At 37.9% G+C, this 14,263-nt stretch overlaps 3 protein-coding genes across 6 annotated transcripts; 1 reads left to right on the forward strand and 2 right to left on the reverse strand.

Annotated features, from left to right (window-relative positions):
• Window position 1: 1 nt before the first annotated feature.
• LOC147551480 (rhodanese-like domain protein) lies at window positions 2-4,555 on the reverse strand. Of its 2 annotated transcripts, none has more exons than XM_086672250.1 (9): window positions 3,941-4,555; window positions 3,635-3,799; window positions 3,373-3,478; window positions 3,033-3,231; window positions 2,465-2,546; window positions 1,971-2,053; window positions 1,461-1,593; window positions 1,176-1,365; window positions 2-928 (listed from the first exon to the last, which is right to left on the reverse strand). In XM_086672250.1, the coding sequence occupies exons 1-9, from the start codon at window positions 4,130-4,132 to the stop codon at window positions 201-203; spliced, it is 1,878 nt and encodes a 625-aa protein (XP_086528376.1). In that variant the 5' UTR covers window positions 4,133-4,555; the 3' UTR covers window positions 2-200. The 2 variants fall into 2 exon arrangements, with proteins under 2 accessions (XP_086528376.1, XP_086528377.1); XM_086672251.1 differs by having other exon boundaries at window positions 1,176-1,362; window positions 3,941-4,319.
• A 267-nt stretch (window positions 4,556-4,822) lies between these two features.
• LACS1 (AMP-dependent synthetase and ligase family protein) lies at window positions 4,823-9,865 on the forward strand. Of its 3 annotated transcripts, none has more exons than XM_086672247.1 (20): window positions 4,823-5,722; window positions 5,954-6,123; window positions 6,193-6,256; window positions 6,334-6,423; window positions 6,532-6,588; window positions 6,677-6,725; window positions 6,813-6,889; window positions 6,986-7,025; window positions 7,116-7,210; window positions 7,335-7,502; window positions 7,619-7,729; window positions 7,821-7,908; window positions 7,992-8,058; window positions 8,141-8,216; window positions 8,295-8,412; window positions 8,510-8,755; window positions 8,852-8,991; window positions 9,090-9,272; window positions 9,358-9,477; window positions 9,561-9,865. In XM_086672247.1, exons 2-20 carry the CDS (start codon window positions 5,978-5,980, stop codon window positions 9,606-9,608), a joined length of 1,983 nt encoding a protein of 660 aa, XP_086528373.1. In that variant the 5' UTR covers window positions 4,823-5,722; window positions 5,954-5,977; the 3' UTR covers window positions 9,609-9,865. The 3 variants fall into 3 exon arrangements, with proteins under 3 accessions (XP_086528373.1, XP_086528374.1, XP_086528375.1); XM_086672248.1 differs by having other exon boundaries at window positions 5,246-5,716; XM_086672249.1 differs by having other exon boundaries at window positions 5,246-5,507.
• Window positions 9,866-9,942: 77 nt separating this feature from the next.
• Window positions 9,943-14,049, reverse strand: LOC147551482 (importin subunit alpha-4-like). Its single transcript, XM_086672255.1, has 10 exons — window positions 13,577-14,049; window positions 12,817-12,913; window positions 12,630-12,721; window positions 12,396-12,527; window positions 12,088-12,273; window positions 11,845-12,008; window positions 11,555-11,633; window positions 11,197-11,325; window positions 10,823-10,950; window positions 9,943-10,492 (listed from the first exon to the last, which is right to left on the reverse strand). The coding sequence occupies exons 1-10, from the start codon at window positions 13,796-13,798 to the stop codon at window positions 10,111-10,113; spliced, it is 1,611 nt and encodes a 536-aa protein (XP_086528381.1). The 5' UTR covers window positions 13,799-14,049; the 3' UTR covers window positions 9,943-10,110.
• Window positions 14,050-14,263: the final 214 nt, after the last annotated feature.

Here is a 14,263-nt window from a genome sequence, read left to right on the forward strand (position 1 = left end):
ATTTCCATCAACATAGACCCAGAGAAATTACTGGGCATCCCTTTAAAATTACAGGGCACTTTTCATTGAAATGGCGTTTTGTCTCCTACATGCAAATAACCAAACCTAGAGACTTGAAATTGAATTTCAGTCTTGTAGTTTCACTGATACAAAAACCAGTAGCAAAAGTGAACAACAATTCACATGATAATGAGTTTAAATCACAAAAATTGCACAAGAAATTCTTTAATCTGATTGATATAGGGAGCCTGAGTTGGAATTATATGGCCAGATTCGTGCTCAATGATCAACGAGCAGCTCTTCTCAAACAAATTAGCAAGCTCCATACTGGCATTGTTTGCTATCTGCCTGTCCTTACCGTGACCATTGCCAAAAACATGAATTGAAGGGCAGTTGATTGATCCAACCTCAAACTCTCCTGGATTTAAAGCAAACCCCGAACATAAGATTGCAAACTTGAAATCCATTTCACCATTCAATCTACTTCGTCGCCCACATACAGAACCAACCATTGCTGCTCCCTGTGAGAAACCTAATATCCCATCAAACGGTCCTGCTTCAGAGAAAACATTCTTTAAGTAAGCTAATGAAGCATCAAATCCGTCGGTCTGCTGTTGATACTGTAGAGGATTGAATGGATCATTTACAATTTTCCACTCTGATCCATTCGAGTTGTTCAACTCCTTCGCGATTAACCACGCAAACTTTTTCTTGCAATTTTCTGGTGGTGGTTCTGTCGAGCCAGGAATTGTTTCCGTTTGGCGTGGTTGATAAATAAAAGGCAACTCATGGGGTGCATCAATGAAAACAAGTTCAGCAATTGCTTTCAATTTCTTGGCTAGTGAAGCAGTTCTTCCTTTAAAACCCGAGGCATTCTGTCGAAATCCATGCAAACATAAGATCTTCAGCTTTCTCGGAGGTGTGGTACCTGTGGTTTCATTTAGTTAGAGAGCGGGTAAAATTCAGAATTGAATGCAATTGTTTAAGCCAGAAAAATATTGTTTGAAAAAAATAGCTTGCCTAGTTACTTATGTAAGTAAATTTGGATCTTACCATGACTTTAAGTCTACAGAAAAGGTTCTAATAAATTAATAACTTAAGAAATATATGTGGAGGATGTTCAAAGAACTATCAGAGTACAAATATAAGTTTGTCTAAAGTGATACAGACCTTACCATGTCCCTGAGTTTGTTCAGGAGGAGAAGTTATTCGCTCACGCAAGATAGCAGAGTCAAGGTCAACAGCACGTGAACCATCATCAGGTATAGAATCTCGTGGATATCCATTAGTTTCCAACAGGGGCACCGGTTCACCCCCCTTACTCTGCTTCTGGCATAGCTCACATACATATTTCGTACCATCCTTCTAACCCACATGCATTATCCAGATAAAACCAATCACTTTCAAGAGTCTAATATCAAGTAAGGAACAAAACTTGGTAAAAGATTATTAGGGCCAACCTGACAACTGTCACAGACCAAAACCAGCATCCGGCAGTGAGAGCATCGGCAGCGTGATGAGTAATCGTCGAAAGAAAAATTACATAATAGGCATGATCCGACAACATCTTTGTTTGAGCTTCCAACAGAAATCCTGTTCCACTCAAAATATATTGGTATGAAAAATCTTCCTAAATCCAAGTATTAGTATTACGAGTTTGATACAAATAAAACGGAAGGAATAAGAAATCCAGAAAAAAGAAATAAGGTGCGGAGCTACTCTGGGAGAAAATTGTCAGTACAACAGATAAGGGCTTCTGAGAATGGAACAGAAAGAACTACTCGACTTGGTTTTTCAGTCCTGCTTGATTGACTAGACATAATAACCATTAACCAACTACACCCACTTGTTTGGCTTTCGAGTTTCAATCCAAAACCTTTAGGAAACCGATTGGCCCGTGTATATGTTAGTATCGAATTCAGTAACTGGACGTCACTATGAACAGCAAAAACATACTCAGAAGAACATACCTGTGATCAAAAACAAAATTCTTTCCTTTAAAAAAACCACCATCTGGAAATTGCTCCAAATACCGCTGGATTCCACCGAATAACTGCAAAAACAACCATATTATCATAAAACATATTACACCATCTAATCTCAGTCATAGTCATAGTCATATGGCGGTGTTTCGGAGGGTGACTCATCCTATATCATGCTTCAGCCCAGGAGTTGTGTCGGCAACACATTTCAGGTAGATAAAATCTCAATCAAACAGCTGGATTTAAGGGTGGCACCGTAGCATACTATGTTATCTTCATAGAACCCGAGAAGGGAAAATGACGTGACATGTATAAGCTACAAAGCTAACAAGAACATAGTTAAACTTTAGTCATGCTAATGATAAGAAATATACTTCTCGTAGCATCTCGGTTTAAATATTTCAAGAAAATAAAAAATTAGCAAACCTTCTCTATTATTGATTTTGAAAATAAAGAAAAAAAAAATCTATGAAATTAGTTACCTGGTAGACATTCTCAAACCCAGGACCTTTTGAGCGAATATAGGCCGATGCCATCTCACATCTTATACCACCAGTGCAGTACCTACAAATACCCAGAAAATGGAAATTCAACAGGTGCACAACTGCACATGATATATAGTAGGTTCCCTATTCAAATCCTTTACTTCTTCAAAATATATACAAGTGGCAGAGGAAAATGAAAGAAAAATTGAAAAGCTTAAGTGTGCAAAGATGTAGAGGGCATAAGTAAGTCATTTGCCTACGCTAGCTTAATTGAAAGTTGAAACATGAGAGTCCTCCGTAAAGAAACTAATCTCTAGCAGTAGGCGACATAGAGAAGACTGTTGGTGTACATGCCCATAATTGTAATAGGGAAGAACTAAGGAATGTTGGTTATATTGAATTTCCACTCGAATGAAATTACTAAGATGAACTACCCATGAGGGCAAAACTGTCCTTTAATTGATGATGCTAACCTTTAATTACTAGGGTAGTTGAGAAATGATAAGTGAATACTTGTCATAGAATGAAAAAATACGTATAGAAATTGGGATAATCTCCTACTTACATAAGGACAGAATTGCCTCGCAACTGCTCAGCATGATTGTCAATCCAAGAAGGTAGATCACTATACTGCCTTATTTCTGGATCCAAAGTATCCACATTCGAGGTTTCAAACTTCCCGATTCTTGTTTCATACACATTTCTTGCATCTAACAAAACAAGACGTTTACCCCCAGGGTGACCCTCATTTTCCGAACATTCTCCTGCATTGAGCATCTCCACCATTACAAAACCCACCATCACAATTTCCATGTTGCTATAATTCAACATACTTTAGTTCAAACCGATGACTTAAACATTAAAAACCGAAAGCATTTCGCAAAACACAGAGAAACAAAACTCACCGGCACCACGGAGAACAGAATGAAATTCAGCAGCAGACAAATGCCTCCCAGCATTTGAAACAGTCGGCGCCTCGATCAGTGGTTGAGAGCTAAAAGTAACTAATTCCTAATAAAAATGAAAAAGGTTACACTAATTCGACAATTGTAGGGTTTAGAAATTTTAAGCAATTGCAACTATGGGTAGACTACTTAATAGTGTTTTATGTTTAAGCCTAATTCATTAGTACAGTTTACAAAGTTAAAGAAATGATAAAGTTGGAACCTTGACAAGTCGAATAGAGAGAGAAGTGAATCCACATTCTTTAGCGACCTTGAGGTTTGAAGGGGTAGAGCAAGAAGCAAGTTTGAAATCAGTGCCTTCAAATAAGTTGTTTAGGTTCTTAACTTGAGAAATGTGTTTCTCCAATGAGGATAACTTCCCACCAACCTGATAATAAAGGAAAGAATAAACTTTCACAATTCCACTAATAACAGAAAAAGTCATCAAATTTGAACTTACCCATTACTGTACTATACTGTTTAGAGAGAGAGAGAGAGAGAGTAAAAGAAGAAGAAGTGGGAGGCTTACAGTGACATTGACACCATCGGGAGCAATACGAACTCGACCAAGAAGACCGAGTGATTTGCAGTTGGAATCGTAGAAAGCGACGAGATCGTCAACATTGGGAACGTCCGCGTACTTATAGTAAAGCAGGATTCCATCTTCTTCTTCTTCTACTACTACTAGTTCTTCACGTTTGGTCTGTTCATTCTCCGCCATGGTCTGGACCTTGGAAGAACTAGAATGCTTCCTCTGGTCACTCCTCCCTCCTGTACTAAAATTGAAACCCTAGACCCATTTTCTAAGGTGTGCCTAAAATCACATCCAAATATATTCAATTCTTAGCCCGTTGGGCTTCGTCGTAGTAACAACTTACTAATATGCAAATATGGGATTCAACAACGACTGAGAACAAGAAAAACTAGACGGATTCTAAGCAGAAATCTTATATGACTTGGGAGATTCGTGATTTAGTGCAATTTTGTCATTTGATTTCAAGTGCAATCTCGTCATTTCACTTTTTCGGTGCGTATTGAGAGTAACGTAAGAAGTAACTATCATTTTCTTAAATTTTAAGATAACACTAGAGAGATTTCAAAAGGTCCGCTCTTTCTTTAGTCGTTGGCAGAAAAGAACCCTTCTAGCTACCTGCGGCTATCTACTCACTATTTATTTTTCGAAAAGAGTAGAAGTTGGTACATTAAGGTAAGGATGTTGGATATGTAAATGTAGGTTGGAGTAAGTTTTCATTAGCTATGGTTATTCTCTAAAAACTAAAAAAAAAAAATTGAATTTTTGAAAAGGGGTCCACTATCTTCACGTCTCTATATTAAATTTGCCAACTGCAATGAGACTTGAAGGCCCTTGATTCCAAATTTCCTTCTATCTACTCAACTGCAACCTCATCTTATCTTTTATTGGTCAGTACAGAATCATAAAGTAACGAAAACTTCAATAGTCATACGAAATTAATTTCCCATCCACAATTTCCGGCAGGGCACTTTCATCGACTTGTCCTATCGACCCATGTTAGTTAAAGTCGTAAGCTAATTATAAAATAAGTTTGCAGGTTTAGGATGTGTCACACTACTACATATTAGTCTCTTCTCGGCTCTCGCTAGCTTAAAAGACATAGCATCCGCTTAAGAGCGCGGACGCTACGAAAGTAATTGACCCAAATTGACATTCCTAGTACATATAAGTGAAAGATACTACTTATATGGTTGGATGAAGACCTAACATTAGACATGATAGAGGAGGAACAACAACCTCAAGTACAAAAGTGGGTAGCTAGTAGTGTCTATATAACAATCACTAGGCACTAATAATGTCATTCTGGATTAAATACTTAGTAACTAACTCTCAAAAATCTCACCTAACTTTCATAAGACTCATTAAATTTATTTATTAGTTGCTCCTGACCTGAGTGTTAGCTTCATTTTAATGGCTAGTCAAATCCAAACATGTAAAATCAGAACAACCAATACAAATAAAAAATATATATTGTGAATTTGATTAATATGAAACCGTTACGAACGAATCTTCTGTGAAAGTAGATATGTGTCACCAATTTTATTAAAATGTAGTTGAAACAGTTACAAAATTATGTGAATGCTGTTTCAACTATTAATATTACTACCCTGTTCTCTTCATAAATTCGAGCAAACTTCCAAAGATCACTTGAAGTGGTGGTGGTGGTGTTAGTGGTGGTGGTTGCACTATCGTGGCGGTGGTGGTGGTTGCATTATAGTGGTGGCGGTGGAAACTTGTCCTTTTTTTCCTGGCTGAAATTTGGTGTTGCTGGTAAAGGTATTGGAGTTTAAGATTCCTCTACTTTTGTTGATACTGTTATCTGCTATTATGTTGTTTTTCGGCTCCTGTTTTTCAGATTATTTTTGGCTGTTATTATGGTGTTCATGCATAACTTCAACTACATGATCATTTCGCCATTTTTTGGCTGTTTTAATGGAGGCTCATGACTTATGCTTGAGCTTCTAGATACATAATTTGCTTTTAAGTTTCTATACCTTTTTGTTTCAGGTACCACCCAACCTATAGAAGAAGATGAAGATGTTTGCAGCTCAAGTTGAGGATGGGCGAGAAGGACGAGATGGGGAGCCTTCAGTCGGTCCGATATATCGGAATCTATTAGAGAAAAATGGGTTTCTACCGCCAGACCCTCACATTAACACTTCATGGGACATTTTCAGGTAAAAAAATTAGTTAGTATACTTGTTCTGTAGTTTTCCTTCTTTAACTTGAGACATCGTAACATACAGTGCTTCGGTGGAGAAATATCCCCGAAACAAGATGCTTGGATGGCGTGAATTCATCGACGGGAAGGTAATTTCTTTGATGGGGGTCTTGTTACTTTCATTAAGACTTTTATAAGATTCTCTGTAACATTTCACAATCTTTAGTTTGGGCGATATGATTGGAAAACATATAAAGAAGTTTATGAAGAAGTTTTGCTGGTCGGTTCTGCATTACGAGCATCTGGTGCTGAACCTGTAAGCCCAAATACCCACTATTTCTTCTCTTCCTGTTGGTTGGATCGATCTTGTCTTGTATCTGATTTGTTCGTTTTGTTGTTTCGACAAACTCTTACTATTTTGTAGGGTGCCCGTGTTGGGATTTACGGATCAAACTGTCCTCAATGGGTTGTGGCTATGGAGGTTTGTGTGGATTTCACTATATTTTTTTCATGAATTATCAATGGATCACAAGATTTTCTTAATCAACTATTAGTCTCGATCAATTTAGGCTTGCAGTGCTCATAGTTTAATCTGTGTCCCTCTCTACGATACTCTCGGTAACTTCTCCATCTTTTATTGTTGTCTCCATAATTTCTTGTTGAGTTATACTCTATCTGAATTCTCGTTTACATTTTTCTGGGCAGGGCCAGGAGCTGTTGATTATATAATAGATCATGCAGAAATAGATTTTGTATTTGTGCAAGATAAAAAAGCCAAACAAGTAAACACATATACAATTTGAGCTGTATGTCAATAAGTAACTTCGATCGAGGAAATTCTTTATTCACATTACTGATTGGTTTTCATCGATTTTCAGCTCTTAAGCTCCGAATGTAAATCTGCCAGAAGACTACGGCGTGAGCATTTTCTTTTATTTTGTTTCTCAAAGTGTTGATTGGAAGGCTCTCTGGGGCTTCGTGTGACCTTGAATGTTTTTTTTGGCTCAGTGATTGTTTGCTTTAGTTCATTAACGGAGGATGAGACGGAAGTTGCAGCAAACATTGGAATGACACCATATTCGTGGAACGAGTTCCTCCAGATGGTTAGTTTCTCATATTTGGACTACAGCCATTCTATTTTGATAGTGGTTGTCTGAGTTCTTTTAGTCGATTTTTATTAGGCTTATGCAATTTCTGTTTGAGTTCGCATTTTTTTTTCCTAATCAGGGAAAGGAAAACCCATCAGAACTCTACCCACCTCAACCTTTTAATATATGCACGATAATGTACACAAGTGGGACTAGCGGTGATCCAAAAGGCGTCGTTTTGACTCATGAAAACACAGCCATGTATGTAAGAGGAGTTGATCTCTTCCTGGCACAATTCGAAGACAAGGTGAGATATCAATATAGACTTTAAGATTTTGGACTACTAGATATCCAAACAATCAACCTAGTAAGTATTTCAAATGCTGGATTTCGAACATTTTTGTTGTGTTATATGTTGAATAGATGACAGTGGATGATGTCTATCTCTCATTCCTGCCCCTTGCGCATATCCTTGACCGAATGATCGAAGAATATTTTTTCCATTCGGGTGCTTCTGTTGGATACTTTCACGGGGTTTGCTTCTTGAACTCATCTCGTAATATATATTGCACGTATGACATCTATCCAAATATGAAGATACTGACTCGATAGTCTTTATATATAGGATATTGATGCGTTGGTGGAGGATCTAGTTGAGCTGAAGCCAACATTCTTTGCCGGTGTTCCCAGAGTTTTTGAAAGGGTTCATGAAGGCACGCAAAATTCGATTTATTTTGACATACGGTTTCTTTTGAAGCACTCGGAGATTAATGAATGGCTTACTTATTAACTTCAGGTGTAATGAGAGCACTGGAAGAACTCCGCCCGTTAAGGAGGAAAATCTTTTACCTTCTTCTGAAATAGTAAGTCGGTGTTCGTCGAGTTTGTTTCTTTAGCAAAGGCAGCATGACTATGACAATGTCGAATGTCTTTTCTGTAATACAGCAAACTTGCCTGGATGAATATGGGATTCAAACAAAAATACGCATCTCCATTGGCAGATTTACTGGCGTTTCGTAAGGTCTTGATTCAAATCCAACTTTTCCTTCTTACCGAAGGAAGTAGAAGTGATTCTAACTCTGTATTGTGGTTCTTATAGGTTAAAGCTAAACTAGGTGGCCGAGTACGCCTAATGATATCTGGAGGTGCTCCTTTGAGCGACGAATTAGAACAATTCTTGAGAGTTTCTGGGTGTGCTTTTTTCGTCCAAGGCTATGGTAAGAACAAATCTGCTGTTCCATCTGCCTAAAACTAATAATCAGATCAACTTGGCTGATTATAAGCGTTAAAAAACTTCGGATTATGTTCACACAGGATTGACAGAGACTTGTGGATTAACTACACTTGGATTTCCAGATGAAGTATCCCAGGTTGGAACTGTTGGTGTAGTATCAGTATATACCGAACTACGCCTCAAAGAAGTCCCGGAGATGGGCTATGATCCACTCGGGAATCCTCCTCGAGGTGAAGTATGTGTTAGAGGGAAGACGGTTTTTTCAGGATACCATAAAAATCCAGAACTGACAAAGGAGGCATTTAAAGATGGGTGGTTTCTGACAGGTTTGACATTGCCATTTTCTCTAAGACAAACTTCTCTGAAGTCTAAAAAAGTTCATGGTTTCACTTCTTATTTTCTCTGTGTTCTTGGTCTTGCAGGAGATATAGGCGAACTACTACCAAACGGAGCGCTGAAGATAATAGATAGAAAGAAGAACATTTTCAAACTCTCCCAAGGAGAGTATGTTGCAGTTGAATATCTAGAGAAAGTCTATTCATTTATTCCTATAATCGAAGATGTAAGCTTTTTCCTATTTTAATCTACCCAAAATTTCATTTCCTTTCGCTACAATTATCGTTAATTTGTCTGAGGCTTGACTCATTGTTTTCTTTAAAGATATGGGTATATGGGAATAGCTTCAAGTCTATGCTGGTGGCGGTTGTTGTTCCGAATCAAGCTAATACTAAGAAGTGGGCGAGTTTAAATGGCTATGACGGTTCATTCTCTGAACTGTGTAAACTCGAGAGTCTTCGTGATTATATTCTTGCAGAGTTGAAGTCCACAGCTCAGAAGAACAAGGTAGAAACATTTGTACTATCTTAAGCTATACTAGTATGAATGTCAATGGCTTTTGTATGGTAAATTCGACTTTCTTCTAAACCAGATGAGAGGATTCGAATGCATCAAAGGAGTTATTTTGGATACTCTACCTTTCGACGCGGAGAGGGACTTAGTCACTCCAACCATGAAGAAGAAAAGAAATCAACTGCTTAAACACTACCAAGTAAAGAACTAATCTTTTTGTTCCCTCTTGGATGCTCTTCTTTCAGACTCTTTGGCTGCTAACACAATCCTTTTTTTACACAGGTGGAAATAGATGAACTCTATGAGAGTTTAACAGCACGAAAACACTAAGGTATAAAAGAGAACCCCCGAGCCTTATTTAGATCATAAATAATTAGGCAAAATGATCGCCTATTCTTGATGTTTCCTCGTAAAATAGCTTGAAATTTATCATACTTCTTGATGTTCCCATAAAGTATTTTTCAACCTTTGTTTCCTCTGATTGTGTCTAAACAATTTAGGTTATTCTCCACATTGAGACTACAGTTTTAACTGTAGATTTGTTGTAGGTAACCTCATAATCAAATCAATTAAATTTTTAACTCAAACATATAATGAGAAGCCAACTCACAGAAACCATTAGACTAGTGATGAATCGGGCAGATATAATATCCGAAGTATATATGTTTCAAAATCATCTATAGATGAATCATGCCTATAAAGGGGGCAGCCTAAAATTCTGCCAAATTCCAAAATCAGTTGATTTAGACAGTGCAAAAATTTTGCTAGTTCCAAGTAAATGAAAGAAAACTATGAACCGAGAAGGTTAAGAAAAGGCTAACAATTGAGTTCTCTATATAAATTTGAATCCACCAGAAGGGACAGTAGGCTGGTTACTTCCAAAATCAAAGCCATGCTGAGCGTTGTTCTCCCCACCATCCTGAAGACTTTGTTCATCATCTTCATCTTCAACCCAATATTTTTCCAAGAGCTTCACAGCTTTATTGTAGATATCGTTGTTGTCATGGCTTTGTAGATTCTCAATCTTATCTAATCCGTCGCATTCATCAATCATCTGGGCATATAGATTGCCTTCGCTCTTTCCCAACTCTTTAAGAGCTTCACCAACCTTCAGAATGTTCTCAAGGCCCTCGAGGCACACTAGTACAACACTCGGATCTGGGCAAGTCAGAAGATCGGAGAGTGGTTTGATGCATCCTTGGGCCGCCAAATATCTATAGGAACACAACAATTATTCCAACCATAAACACAATCACATAATCATGCAACAGGCTGTTATCTTTTTTAGAACTCCAAGGTAAAAAAAAATAAAACATTTATTTGATGCCTCGGTGCCTCCACAATCTTTTTGTGACAAATGAACCACGGGCCATTTTGTTTCTATACCACCAGAGATTAGGTATCAAGGACCCTGATCTTGGTGTGGTGTCCATAGTCAACAGGGGTTCAAACGTGTACACAGAGTCTATTCCCTATAGTATATTTTGACAGAGATATTAGCATATAACTCATAGGACCAGAAAGATGGAAAGGAAAGAACATACTGAATCTGCTCATGAGATCCCCCTGAAGTTGCATTTGAGATCGCCCATGCGGCTTCCTTCTTGATTTCAAACTCCGCGTGTTGGAGAAGATGCACAAGAGGCGGAATTAGGTTTGCTTGTATGACGGCCTGTTTCATAGCAGATAGTAGCAAATATCAGTTGAGATATAAAACACCACAGATTTTTTTACATTAACCAGTTTCGTGATAATTAGATTTCCATGACATAAATCAAACGCTGGACACATAGGGTGAATACTCACTGAGCAACTAGAACCAAATAATGAGAGCCTGTATCTGTGACTGTGGATTATAGTGGTATCAAGCCGACTAACACAATCATCCGGAAAAAGAGTTAAAGGCGGGAAACTTTACCTGTATCTGACCTTTACTACCAGCAGTGATATTTGAGACGGTCCAACAAGCTTCCTTCTTGATGCTCTTTTTATTGATTTGAGTGAGGAGTTGAAAGAGATAAGGGAGCGCATTGTTGTCAATTACAAACTGAAAAAAAAACATGGGCTGAATTTCCAGTTGCACAAGCAAAAAATTAAGAAAAGAAGAGAGATGTTTGACTTGAAACTTCTGCTAAAACTGCTGAAATGCCAGCATGCAGAAGAAGAAAAGTAATCATAGAAAGATGTTCAGAAGTTGAACTGCAACAAATTGCTAACAGCAAAAAGAAGTTCAAAACCGACTTAAGGGCAACCAGGTTGCTGCATCTGATGAATACCTGTGTCTGTGTGTCATCACCTGTGACAATGTTTCCGACTGTACGCAGAGCAGGTATAAGAACCGTAGGTGATGGATGACTGAAGGAAATTAAAATTTATTAGTATCATTATCAAGTATCAACTCTTCTCAAAACTATAGATAACTGAATATAGCGAAACCCACACTAGAAGATCGGAAATTAGAAAAAGAAAAATAAGACAAAGTAGACACGGAAAGATCTTTTTTTTTTATAATGATAAAACAAGTAATATCGCTCCAAACTAGATAGCAGCCTGAATAGCAACTTACGTCAGACGTTCTATGAGTCGTGGGCAGACACCTGCTTCAATGACAGCCTGGATTTTTTCGTTATTACCATCGGAAAGATAGGAAAGAGCCCAGCACACATCTGCTAGAACTTCTTCATCTGTTGAATGGATAAGATGCTGAAGAGCTGGCAAAGCAAGTTTGACCTGATACAAATTCTTTTAGAAAAAAGAAATTTCTGTAAATAGAACTAAATCAACAGAAAGTAAAGGACCAACTCCCCACATTCTCAAATGGTGCTGGCGGTTTGCCACGGCAAAAGTTTGACAGAGTCCACGAAGCATTCCTTAACATAGACAGTTTCGAGCGCTCATTTAACTGAGACAGCAATGGCATTAGAGCACCATGACTCAGAACTAGATCTCGACATTGAGGTGAGTCACCAGCTATGTTACCCAAAGCCCACACAGTCTGCCAATGTGATAAAAAGTAAGAATACAACAACAAACAAATAGAAATACAAACAAACAAGTTTAAATTATGAATCTCATGACTAAAAAATAATAAGAAACACATTGTTATCTAGAATTTACCTGTTCACGGACTTCGTCACATGGAGAGCTAAGAAGAATCACAAACTTTGGGATAGCACCTTGCTCAATGACAACTTGTGTATGGTCTGAAGTGCCTGATGCAATGTTGGTCAAGGCCCATGCCGCCTCAAACTACACATCGTAGCTACATTAGTTTCAAGAAAGGTGTTGCTTCAAATGAAGTATACCATATGAAGAAGAAGAAAAGCATGAATTAGTTTACTAGTTCCATACTTGCAATTGATGCGGGTATCCTGTTTTGAGAAATTCCACAAATCGGGGGACAACACCGGCTTGAATTACCTCGTCAATAGGAGGCTTGCGCTCTGCAGAAAGACCAAAACTTAAACTCCATAAGTACGGGTAAAGCCAAAAAGAAGAAAAGAAACTTGAATGCTCTGCAGTAGTACACCCTACACACCAATAGACAGAAGTTTCCTGAATTGAGCGGTTGACTCCAATTGGGAATCATAATTATTAGACCATATTGCTTGTACCAGATCCGGGAGATTTTCCAACTGTCAGTTTACACCAAAAAGTACAAGAAACCAGTCAGTTTAAGCAAATGAAACTCTAATTTGCGAAGGGCTCAAGCTAATAAAATGTGCATAATGTAACTCTGAAATCAAACAGATTCATCGTCCACAAACCCTATCCATAATGTGTGTGTGTGTGTGTGTATAACTAAATTAGTGACCTTGCCTCATTGGTGAAATCAGTAATAATGGCTGTATATAACAACAATTCGCACAAGCCGACTACTTAATCACTGCTCTTTTCCACATTGAAAGACAAATCATTAACCCTTAAAACTCGTTCTTCCATTAAACCAAGAAAATGAAATTTTTGTCGTCAAGTTCTAGAGAAGGAGAAACTAGCATGGCTCAAAATGCATCAATCATGTTCCTATTGCTTTCTTGTCCTTTGAATTTTTGTCCAAAAAATAAAAGGACAAGAAAGCATTATACTACTTTAACTCTTTAACAATACTACTATCTTAACAAGAAAACTGATATTTCTTAGTCAAGAAGTGATTGACTTCTTCTTTTCTTGAAATACTTACGACATATAAGTAAACCCTAAACCCTCGATGACTTCAAACAAAGTAAGCATATACAAACCCTAATAAATACATACAAAATAGAAATGACAAATCAAAGAACATTAAAAAGAAAAGAGACCTGATTTTCAGAAGCAGGAAAACCTTGAGAAGGATCGGGGAATTGTTGAGACAGAATAAGTCCACCACCTTCTCTGCGTTTTTTAAGAAGATTCTCTTCTCTTTTGTTCTTCCTGATCTCAATGAGATTATCTTCTCTTCTTCGTCTTCCTTCATCAGCATCAACTCCTGTTTTGTACGATTTCTTACGAACTTCAGCTCGAGATGTTGGTCGTAGAGACATCTTTGATTTCTTCTTCTTTCTCTCTCTAACTTCTTGATCGACCAACTCTGTTTCAGTAAGGGTTTGAGAAATTCTGTGCAGTGAGAACGACGGTGGGGGTTTAGGGCGGGACGTGAGTTATTTGGAATCCACAAGAGGAGGAGGAGGAGGATTAGAGAAATGATTTATTATGATTTAATTTGTTACGTAAACAAATATCCTCTCAACTTTTAAAGCGCCCCTTCAACCGGGCTTAACGCCTATTCGGCCTCATCAGATCCATATCTAAGACCGGTGCTTTGGGGGCATCCACTTTTGGTTGGGTCATGAAGACTTTTTGTACAACAATATTATGTGAGTGAGTACGACGATCGTATCGTTTGATACATCGTAAGGAAGAAATATGTTCATACATGTTATTGAATTTTTCCATTGGTACACCTTAAAGGTCATACAAACGGCCATACAACCTAGTACCTATGGAAA

Source organism: Eschscholzia californica, unplaced genomic scaffold (genome assembly GCF_041429995.1).
Source record: "Eschscholzia californica isolate CP2 unplaced genomic scaffold, dmEscCali1.0.p SCAF_3, whole genome shotgun sequence".
NCBI lineage: Eukaryota > Viridiplantae > Streptophyta > Magnoliopsida > Ranunculales > Papaveraceae > Eschscholzia > Eschscholzia californica.

Coding starts and splice junctions, on each gene's coding strand:
- LOC147551480 (XM_086672250.1), bottom strand. CDS start 4,132: ATGGCGGAGAATGAACAGACCAAACGTGAAGAACTAGTAGTAGTAGAA. Junction 2,547..3,032: donor CGAGGCAATTCTGTCCTTAT/GTAAGTAGGAGA, acceptor GGGTATTTGTAG/GTACTGCACTGGTGGTATAA. Junction 1,594..1,970: donor AATTTTGTTTTTGATCACAG/GTATGTTCTTCT, acceptor TGAGTGGAACAG/GATTTCTGTTGGAAGCTCAA.
- LOC147551482 (XM_086672255.1), bottom strand. CDS start 13,798: ATGTCTCTACGACCAACATCTCGAGCTGAAGTTCGTAAGAAATCGTAC. Junction 12,914..13,576: donor TTCCTGCTTCTGAAAATCAG/GTCTCTTTTCTT, acceptor GTAAACTGACAG/TTGGAAAATCTCCCGGATCT. Junction 11,326..11,554: donor GTGATGACACACAGACACAG/GTATTCATCAGA, acceptor TTTTTTTTTCAG/TTTGTAATTGACAACAATGC.
- LACS1 (XM_086672247.1), top strand. CDS start 5,978: ATGAAGATGTTTGCAGCTCAAGTTGAGGATGGGCGAGAAGGACGAGAT. Junction 7,503..7,618: donor TGGCACAATTCGAAGACAAG/GTGAGATATCAA, acceptor TATGTTGAATAG/ATGACAGTGGATGATGTCTA. Junction 7,909..7,991: donor TTTTGAAAGGGTTCATGAAG/GCACGCAAAATT, acceptor TATTAACTTCAG/GTGTAATGAGAGCACTGGAA.